The 11,303-nt window shown below is 35.8% G+C and overlaps 1 protein-coding gene across 1 annotated transcript; it reads left to right on the top strand.

Moving 5' to 3' along the window:
• On the top strand, positions 434-4,107 carry LOC109209395. The gene is made up of 6 exons (XM_019372657.1): positions 434-758; positions 1,319-1,537; positions 1,793-1,959; positions 2,899-2,980; positions 3,090-3,158; positions 3,811-4,107. Exons 1-6 carry the CDS (start codon positions 630-632, stop codon positions 3,979-3,981), a joined length of 837 nt encoding a protein of 278 aa, XP_019228202.1. The 5' UTR covers positions 434-629; the 3' UTR covers positions 3,982-4,107.

Genomic DNA, 11,303 nt, shown 5'->3' with positions numbered 1-11,303 from the left:
CCTTGCAAGGTTTTTAATGAGGCAACCAAAAGGCGTATTGTAGATATGTGTACTCTTTTTCCTTCCCTAGAATTTTTTCCCATTGGGTTTTATTTTAGTTAAGGTTTTAACGAGGCACATTATCTGTTGAATAGACATTCAAGGGGGAGTGTTATAAATAGAATTTTATTTATGGTGAATGTCTATATTTAGAGAGATTCTAGGGTTTATTACTTGGTGGCTAAGTCAACCTCTCCCTATAAATAGAGGGTTCTATTCTATTGTAATTCATCCCAAATCAATAAGAATTCTCTCTCCCTACTTTTCTTTGCAATACTTTTCTTCTTCTTTTATTATTTTATAACAATTACTTAAAAATTGTACACTTATTTTTTTGTTAGACTTCGTTTCATTGCCATATTATAGAATAAAGTAATACAACTAGCGTTATTTCAAGAAAATAGGAAGTATAGTGCAGAGGGGGCGTGTGGCTGAGCTGTAAGACCAAGCTATCTGCCACTAGATTGTTATCCTGTCCACATAACTACTTTGCTGACACGAGAGCCCAAGTTAGAGGAGGCACGCACACACCACATCCAAAAACTACTATCTCCTCTGCTCAGTGGAAATTCTAACGTTAGTACCAAATCATGTCATCGTCCACAGTTGTTGCTGGTGCCTCGCCCTCTTCCTGCTCTGTTGCTTACTCAAGAAACCTTAGCATCAGCAAAACTAGTGCTTCTATCCCATCCCCCAAATCGTCCACCGCTCCATGCCAGGTATTCAATTCATGTGATCTCTTGAAATGTTTGATCATCATTTGAAACGTCACACTTTTAATTATTTAATTACTAGTATGTTATATGACCTCTTTGAGGTGCGGCCATTCCTCGGACCTTTTGTCAATGCAAAAGGAGTATCAAAAATATAAAAAAAAGTAAACACATGAAGAAAGTAAGAGGAGTCAACATATGGCATATATATACTACAACAACAACCCTTTAAAATCCCACAAGTGGGGTCTGGGGAAGGTAGGGTGTACGCAAACCTTACCCCTACCACAGAGGGGTAGAGAGGCTGTTTCCTAGAGATACTAAGGTCATATAGAGGATTCGATTTGTGCATCGAGCTGCCCTTTTTATCGATTCGATTTTGACCCTTATCGATAAATCGAATACACATTTGCCACTGTGTATGCGTGATGCGTTGTGCATCGAGCTGCCCTTTTTTTTTTTTGTTATGCTGGCTTGATTATTTTCATGAGGCAATCATATAAAATTAGTTTTTGATTTTCATTTGTGTATTCTGAATTGTGGATTTTTTGGCTTGAACTGGACAGAAAACTAGTTTTCAAGGTTTATCACTACAAGAAGCCAAAAGGGGTGTTTCGAATTTGTTTTTATCTGAGAGCAAGAGGAATACTACTAGTACTGGTGGAAGAAGTAGAACCCTTGAGATCACTGCAAGATCAACTGCATCAAAGAATATCGAAGTTGAAGTTGATAAGCCGTTGGGGCTCACCCTTGGTCCTAAGAATGGTGGTGGAGTTGTCATTACGGTCAGTAATTACTTGCTGTCATTTACCATGTTTTACGAGTTATTAATCAATACTAAAAGTACCTGCCATTGGCTTTTAAGTTACCTGATAGTGTAAAATTTAATTATTACATTGTCGTTGTATATTAGTTAAACTAAGTTACCTGTGATTGACTATTAAGTTACATGTGATAATTGGCTACTGAGTAGGAAAAGCTGCCTAATTCAAAATGAGCGATTGACGTTAAAGATGTTTTGTTTTCATCTTTTGAATTAGGGTATAGAGAATGGTGGTAATGCTGCAAGGGCAGGGCTTAAGGTTGGTGACCAGGTGGTCTACACTAGTAGCTTCTTCGGCGATGAACTCTGGCCAGCTGATAAGCTTGGATTTACCAAAACTGCTATCCAGGCGAAACCTGATTCTGTCTACTTCGTCGTTAGCAGGTTAGGTTAATTTCTCCTTGGCCTTATATTCTGGTTTGAGTTTAACTTCTATACTAGCAGTGTAAAGACTTTTTATATTATCAGTTCACCTAAAAGATAATTACAAGTGGAGTTAGTAACCTCGAAAATAAGACAGGTTACATGCTACAATAGGTTAAAATACACATATACTGTAGAAAAAATTGTACTATCAATATATAAGTTAAATCCTTTTGGTTTTGATGCTGTAGTAGAGGAACATAGGATGAAATGTGCTTGATTAATGCAGCTCTTATATGATATGGTAGTTTTGTATTTCTCAATATCGACGAAGATTGGCTAGTATTTTGCAAGCATAATAATCCTAATCCTAGACTTTGATGAATGATTTTTTGGATAACTCAAAAAGAGTACATAATAAAGGCAACTCAATGCATAGGCATGAGGTTTTCTGAGCCAATATATCAGTCAAAGGCTCTAAGAAATTGCATAAATGATGACAAGTTCACTTGGATTCTTGGAAATACTATGATCTTTATTGACTTGAGTTGTTGCTACTAGTCTTTTCCACATAAAAACACTAATATGTATGTTGTTTGTGATTGGCTTTTAAGAATTGCTTTACCATCTTGTGTAATGAGTTAAAATCTGTCTTAACAATGCACAAGCAGTCTGCATAGGTCTTTTGTCATCGTAGTTATTGTTTGTTCTCTCATTCATTCCTATGGTTAATTTAGAGTGTGGAAATATAGAACATGGTTGGAAAGCTGAAAGACATCCTAGTTCATGTTGATCCTGCCCTCCTATGACCCGAAATTAGACATCGCTTCCTTATTATAAAATTCTAGGCATGACAGAATAATTGATGGCCACATATGTCGATATTGACATCTTTATTAACAAAAGATATGAGACAAACATTCAATGTATTGAATATCTTTGGTCGATATTTTGATGCAGAGGTGTCGATGTAGATGTTAAAAGACTGCCCAAGCGTCCAGCTCCTCCTCAATTTGGAAGGAAATTAACGGATGCTCAAAAGGCTAGTATTGATCCATCATTATTAGAAATGATCACTTTTTATTTGTATTGGCTTCATGTTATCCTTTATATTTGTTACTTTGCCTAATCATATACTTCGCTGTCCTCAGGCCAGAGCTACACACATTTGCCTCGACTGTGGTTACATATACACTTTGCCAAAGTCTTTCGATGACCAGGCAAGATTCTGCACTTTGCTTTAACTGTATTTCACTATAACAAGCCTATGATATCTTTTTTTCTGCTTCAAAAACTGTTAGACGATTTCAGAGCTTAGGTTAAGCAGTTGAGATTTTAGGCCCAACTGTTCTATGTCTCTACTTCTCCTTCTAATTAGTCCGCATGCAAGTGTGTGTCTCTCTCATAACCTGTTGACTTGCGTAGCAGTAACTATGTGCAGACAAACAAAAGTCTATGATTACTTCCGAATGTGAAAATAAAAATTATTGAGAAAGGAGAAAGTAACAATAAATTAGGAAGTGGGGACTAATGCTTGCAACAAAATGACTCGGAAATGAATGAATCAGAAATTCCTCTTCCAACTCGTTCCAGATATAATGGGCGCTATGTCAAAGAACAAGAAGAGAACACTGGAGAAATTTGTCTAATAGTAACAAAGGCTTCCACTACTTCAGCCTTAACTACAACTATATTACGGCAAGCCCCATTGTTACCTACCTATAGAGTAAAATTAAAGAAGTACCGGTGACAGCGACTTTCTAGGTTACAATATGATCTGAACAATTAACTTCACTGCATTCAGGGAAGGAGAAAATTTGACGATTGAAACACCAAATGAGGGATTTGATTGGTTCTGTTTCTTGATTGCAGCCGGAGGACTATGCATGTCCACAGTGTAGAGCACCAAAGAAGAGGTTTGCAAAATATGATGTTAACACTGGGAGAGCAATAGGAGGAGGATTGCCCCCAATTGGTGTCATTATTGGTCTCATTGCTGGTATTGGTGGTGTTGGAGCATTACTTGTTTATGGTCTTCAATAAATGATCTTCTTTTAGTTAAAAAATTTCCTCTGATCTATACCTTAAAAAGTGTTAAAAACCCATTGTTTGTGCTCAGAAATACACATTCCAAAGACTAATAACCACATTCCAGACTTCAACATGTTACCTTGTTCTTCTCCACTTTTCAGGTTATCAAGTCATGCTTACTGAAAAGCTTATCTATAGTTTGTTTTCCAAATCACATGATCTGTTGGTACAGAGTAGTAGACAACATAACGAATAATCGATATTCTTTTACTTCAAAATAAAAGGATTTATTTAGATAAAATATGAAACAGTAGTCATTTTGGTACTCGCATTGTATCAAAAGCATCAACTGGCAAGGCTAATACAGTACCTGAAAGCAGCTAAGATTGCTTGCAAACTAAAAGCCAACGAAGTAAATTCTGTGTTTCCTAATGTGGATAGTAAAGATCTCCCATATCTTTGCATGGATATGTTATACCAATTTACTTTGCTTGTGGATGGGTTTGGTAAGTGTGTAGTTTGACTCAGCACGCACGGAATTTAACCAAAAAAAAAAAAAATTTTAAAATTTGTAGTCTTAAAATTTTTTCGGTGGTGTTAATTGTAAGCCTGTCAAACAGGCCGGGTTAACCCGTTTCCGAACCAGCCCGGCCCGGTAGTTAGGGGGCCGGGTGGGCTGGGTTAGGGGGTTGGTCTGTTCACCGAAATAGATTCGGTTAACCGGACCGGTCAAACCCGGTCAACAGAAATTACTGTTGAACCGGTTAACCGGCCCAGCCCAGCCCGGACCAGTTTAACGGTTAGAAATCTGATTTTCTTTATTTAAAGGTGTTATGACGGTTGGCAACGGTCAGCTGCATTTTTGGCCATTGCCCAACGGCTGGATTGCACAAATAGCCCTTTTTGGGCAATTATTTAAAAAAAATAACACTTTTTGTAATTACTAATTTAGCCCTTTGAAAAACTATAAATACACCCCCCTCCTCTTCTTCATTTCTTCACTCATCTCTCATTTCTCAAACTCATATTCTCAATTATCATTCTCTCATTCTTCACCTAAAGTGCAATCAACTATTTGGCTCTCATTTTTTTTAGGAATTTAATTTATCGTATTATTTATTATTTGAAGTTTGAACAATTGAACTTCAAACTTTGAACAATTGACGTTTCTTCGTGGTAACATTGGAGTTGCGAAATCATCAACTGTTCAATTTATTGCTTAATTCGGTGCACTCCCTCCAACTCTTTCTCTTATTTACTACTCCATTTTATTTGCATATTTAATTTTTGCTAGTAGTTAAATTTTCACAATATGTTTAATGCTGCAAAAAGAGTTTATAATAAAGTTACTAATCGGGGTAATCGGGGAAATGAAAAAGAGGTACTACTTCAACATCTGGTAGTAATTTAAATGACTTTACACATGTTTCTAAAACATCACCTGATAATAATATAGATTATGAACAATTACAGGAAGATTTCGGTATAGTAGATAATGAATTAGAAACTGAAGATGAGACACCACTTACACCTAGTAGTGTTGGAGCTGGTAGCAGGGGTGGTGGTCGTGGTGCTAGTAGTAGACCATCTGTGGCTCCGACTACTAATCGGAGAAAAAGAAGTAAGGTTTGAAATTTTTTTGACGAAATAGAGAATAGTGATAAAGTTAAATGCAGACTTTGTAATGATGATTTTAAACATAAGACTGGAGGATAATTTGGGGGGACTGGGACACTTAGTAGACATATGAGAATTGAGCATCCTATGGAATGGGGCTCTGATTTAGATGAAAATCAAGCAACTCTAAACCTAGTACTGGAGGACTTATGAAATATGATAAATGAAGGATCGTGAGGAGTTAGCAAAAATGATTGCTTTGGGTTGTCTACCTTTTTCTTTTGCTTCTTCATCATATCTTACTATGTATATTCAAAGGATTTATAATCCTTTATTTAAAGGTATCCCTAGAAGTACTTGTAGATCTGATATCTTTAGACTTCATGGATAATATCAAACATACATACGTTATTTGTTTGACCACCTTCCTTGCAGAGTTTCTCTAACTTCTGATATTGGCCATGATGTTAATGGAAATGATTATTTGACAATTACATATCATTGGATAGATGATAATTATTGTATGCAAAAACGTATTATCGCTTTTAAATATGATGAAGATCAAAGTCATACTGCTGTGTTTATAAGTACTACTATTTGCGAAGTTGTTGAATTTTACAATCTTAAGAAAAAAGTATTGTGTATGTCTTTTGATAATGTTTCTAACAATAATGCCGCAATTTCAATATTGAAACTGCATTTGCAACCACCACTTTTCATGTTACGTGTGCATCTCATGTTTATAATTTAATTGTTAAAAGTGGCCTTGATTTATTTTCAACTGAGATTACTCATGTTAGAAGAGCAGTTGGTGTTATTCAAGGAAATAATATACAATCTAGAATTAGGGAATTTAAGAATAAGTGTACCGAGCATAACCTTAACCCCATATTCATGCCAGACGAAATTGTTACTAGATGGAATAACATACTTATTTTTAAAATGTTATTACAAATATAGATTGCCAATAACTAAAGTTGCTAATGCGCATTGTACTAATCCAAACCGTATGTTAACAACTACTACTTGGGAGGTCATTAATGATGTTAAATTTTTACATAAATTTTATACAGCTACTTTTGAATTTTCTGGAGCATATTACCCTATTATTACTATGGCTTTAGTACATATAGTTGAAATTTCTTTTCTACTCTCTGAATTTAAGAAGAAAGAAAAATATAAGGATGTTGCTGAAAAAATGCAAGCAAAATTCAAAAAATATTTCTTTCCAATTCCTCCGATTTACTTAATTGGTGTTGTTTTAAATCCTTCTATTAAGATGTCTGATTGTCACCAATTAATCAATGCTTTATATACTTATATGGAGATTGGACCAACTGAAACCCCATATATATATATGTTTGTATGAACAAGCTAAATGATTATTTACAACAATTATATAATTATTATGCAAATATATTTGATGATGTTGCTCTTAATGTAGGCAATGTTAATCCCACTAGCATTGTACCACTTCTACTACTATGGATGATGATGAAGGCATTGCTAGTTTTAATATTTTTTCTACATTTTCTAACACTCAAACCAGTAGCAGGAACATTGATGAACTTCAATTCTACTTGCAAAAGCAAAAAGAGCCTCGCACAAAGGAATTTTCACCGTTGGGATGGTGGCGTGAGAATGAAAAACAATTTTCTGTTCTTTCCGCTATGGCTCGGGACGTGCTGAATGTGCCAATTTCAACTGTTGCATCAAAGAGTGCATTTAGTCAAGCAAGACAACAACTTGGAGACACCTGTCACTCATTGGGAAGCAATGCTTTGAAAGTTTTAGTATGTTTCAGAGATTGGATTAGATCGGAACGAAAAAATCAAGGACGTGAAGATGTTGATAGACCAGAAGACGAGGAACTTGGAGATATATTAACACATGGTAACCCATCTGAATTTAACACTCCAGAAGATGGCCAAGAAGTTTATATTGATTATGAAGAACTTACTAAGGCACTGCAAAACATTTGATATCATTAATTTACTTGTTAAATGTAAACTTCAATTTGTAAGTTTGAAATAAAAAAAACACTTGCAAATTATAAGTGCAATTTTTTTTCCATCTTCATCGTATTCTATTATCTTAAATTCTTGAAATATTCAAAATTTCAAATATAAAGATTTTAAAGCCTTTGCATTCTTTTATTCAAACACTCTTTTTATAAGATTGCTTTTTTGTTTTATATTTTTTATTTTATATTAATATAAATTACAATAGTTATACAAAATACAGCAAAAAAAATAATAACACTAACCCGGTCCGATCCCTTGGACCCGTAACCCTTACGGTTCATTTTTTACCAGGATGGACCCGGACCCGTTAAGCCCGGTTTTGAATAACCCGTAACCGGCCAGGATTGAAAATCGGCCGGTCTCCTTTTTTTCCAACGAGGACCGGCCCGGCCCACCTGTAAAACACCCATAGTTAATTGGGAAGGCAGGAATTCATGAGTTTTGTCAAGTGAAATTGGTGACAAAGTGGAGAAGGCATCAGCAACGGAGGAAATCGGATATGGGAGAAAGAAAAAGGAAAAAAAAAAAGAGAAGAAAAGAAAAAAGAAGAAAGAAAGAGAAAGGTAAAGAGAAAAAAAAGTACTAATAAAAAGGAAATAGTGTTTGTAATACACTTTAATACAATTCACGAAAGAGCTAATTAGTTTGGGTGGATTCCGTTTCGAAAAGGGCATATATGGATTTGTAAGGACATATATGGACCAACTATGTGCTGGTAAGGGCATTGTTGAGCTAAAGTATTAACTAAGGGCAAATAAGCTCAATTTCGTATTGTACAAGGATATATTTGGACCTTTTCCGAAAATTTAATAAAGTTTTAGGGACAACTTTTTGTGGCGACTTCCTGTCGCGAAGACCTGCATTCACTACGAAAATAAGTTTTATGTGACGACTTTCTGTGGCGACTAAATAGGTCGCTAAAAAGGAAATACTTGTGGCGACCTACATTCGCTGCAAAAAATAAGTTTTACGTGACTACTTTCTGTGGCGAGTCTGGCGACCCTTTTAGTCGCCCAAGGTAGTTTTGTATACCTCTCCCCCAAAAAGCAAGTTACCGCATTTGTTTACTTTCTTGGCAAACTTAATCGCCACAAAAACTAATAATAAAATAATAACAATAATAATATTGTAGCAGGGGTGAATGCATATTCACATTGGTCCGAGCCACGTATATGGTATATTGAAAGAACACGAAGTAGTGGCTGCAAAATTAAAAGACATTTGGCTAATAGGTAAATGGATGGAAACGCCCACAGCTTCAGACTGGAAGCAGCGAGGTCGAAATGTTGGTTCTTCTAGCAATATACAACTAAGTTTGTTTTATCCAATATCCAAGTATTTTGGTACCATTGGTACATTATTAACAATCCATGTTTATAGCCAAAATAACAAAAATTATCATAATCTTTTAAACATTAACTTCTTTTCATCAATATAATTATATTCTTTTATTTTTCCTTAATCACTCTTTTGAGAATTGTTTTTTTTTATCGTTATACATATTTGTACATTTAGTTGATTTATATTTAAATTTCCAGAGAAGTGCAAGTTATTCGATACAGCTTTTACAATGTTGTATGCTTAATTGTGAACTTAACGCGGGGCTAGATTATGTGTTGTATCCCCTTTTCAGTACAATGATTAAAACAATCGACGACGAAACTGCACATTAAATTCATAATAACAAGAGGATTATGATATTGCAAGAATCATAATCTCTCCTTATCATTGTTCACGTGTTAATTTATTACTGTAGCAACCGGGTATATAGACTAAGGTCAACAATTTTTCTTCTCCAGTCACAATAGATATTATTATATTACAGTAGTATATGCGCATATCGATGAATACCGATTATCAAATAATTATCCGGAAAAAAAAGAGGTGAAATGGAAAGATTATGTTCTGAATAATAACACGATAGATTGGATCACTTATAAATTAAAAGTGGACTAATCATTCAACTTTAACTCCATTACTTTACGGCGTGCTTTTGGCCCCTATTTTAGGCTTTTCCTTTTTTCCCCTTCTTTCATAATTCGTATATTTTTGTTTACTAGTCTTATGAGTGTACCATGTCAATGAGTATAGAATTTTTTAAACAAACGTATAAATTATTTACCTTGAAAATGGTATTAACAATTATATTTGATTTTGTGGTTCTAAAAATATGTGATTTATTTCAATACTAGTTGTTAGGCAATAGATTCTAAGTGTAAATAAAGAGAATAAGATATGCAAACCAATGCTGTCGCAAGACTGAGCCTCGAGCTCTAGCTAGGGCAGTTAGCCATGAACAATTGATGAAGAAGCAATGATAATGAATGCCTCAAAGATAGCCTTTTGCGGTTAATAATGAGCAATAAATAAAGAACAATAAACGAACAATAAATGAACAAGCAATAAAATCTGTAGAATAATTGTTGAACTCGGTTTAGGCAAGAAGAGCAGAGAATGTTCTATTGTATTTAATATTCATGTCCGTTACAAAATAACAAGGGTCCCCCTTATATAGAAAGGAGGAATCCCAACATAGTACATGTCTAACAATGATAAGGAAATGCTATTGGTACAACTGTATAATGGCTCAGTACGGATTTGTACTATTCTTGCAGACCTAGTCAGCTCCAACCACGTGTCCTTGGGAGCTTTCCCGCCTTTCCGTGACGATCATCGATTTGTACTGCTCCGAGATTGACCAGAGTGAACCTTCAACATGTTCCCTCGAGGACGCACCTCGGGGTCACACTTCAAATTCTTCTTCGAGCTTCTCGAGGTTGGGCGTGGAGTGCCACAGTGGTCCCAAAGTCGAACTCTCTGATTTTGGCCGTATACAGATAGTCCTCGCGTTTCTTAGAATGAAATGATAAGAAATGATCTTGAGTTCTTGCCTCCTCGATACCCCCACTGCGACGTCAGCCACGTAAGATCATTAAATGATGTGATAGAAAAGTTATACAGAGGTCTTGTCAACACGGTTCTCGAAAAGCCCACGAACCGGTGTTGGTCCCCCTTTCAACCTCTCCAATACGCTTAGATGATTCTTATAAATACTCCAATTCCCTATCTTTTAAACCTTTGCAACATCTTCAGATCTTCAAATCTTCGTTAACAGTTTCCTGTCTCCTTCTCCTATGTTTGCTTCTTTTTCAGCTTACTTTGAAACTTTGTTATAACTATAGCCAAAACTTCTAAGACAGTACCTCAAAAAAAGGAAGCCCCTTCTTCGTCATGGTCGTCTAAGAGCAGAAAGATAGTGCCTCCTCGCATTGAGGAGTGTACTCCTGGGCCCTTCGATACATCCTCCGATTTCAAAGTTGATAAACCTTTTTCGGTACCGGGTCGATGCGAGCCCATGTCTCGGTACATTAGTCTAACAACCGACATAGAGAAGGTGAAAATAGATTGCCGCTGGGGAGAGGCGGTACAAGTAGAGATCCCTTCATCGGAAGAGGATATAACTACACACAGACCTGGTTTCCTCAGCGTATATACGTATCCCTTTACCTTAGGTCCTGTAGATTCATCTTCTACATCGATAGACCCGGTGATCCTCGATTTTTTGTCGACAATATCGAGTGACGCTTGGTCAAATTTATCCCTCTCTTTGGAGAATCGTCTACTTGATTAGATATTTCTCGAACTTGGTTGAGGGGATGCCTTTCACCCTCGATCATCTGATTAGATTGTATA

This window comes from Nicotiana attenuata, chromosome 2 (assembly GCF_001879085.1).
Source record: "Nicotiana attenuata strain UT chromosome 2, NIATTr2, whole genome shotgun sequence".
Classification (NCBI taxonomy): Eukaryota; Viridiplantae; Streptophyta; class Magnoliopsida; order Solanales; family Solanaceae; genus Nicotiana; species Nicotiana attenuata.
This window is presented reverse-complemented; position numbering and strand designations above follow the sequence as displayed.

What these genes read in the sequence shown, in the direction of transcription:
- LOC109209395 (XM_019372657.1), top strand. Translation starts at nt 630, where the DNA reads ATGTCATCGTCCACAGTTGTTGCTGGTGCCTCGCCCTCTTCCTGCTCT. An exon ending in GTGGTGGAGTTGTCATTACG is followed by an intron (nt 1,538 to 1,792) that starts GTCAGTAATTAC and finishes CTTTTGAATTAG; the next exon opens with GGTATAGAGAATGGTGGTAA. An exon ending in GTCTACTTCGTCGTTAGCAG is followed by an intron (nt 1,960 to 2,898) that starts GTTAGGTTAATT and finishes ATTTTGATGCAG; the next exon opens with AGGTGTCGATGTAGATGTTA.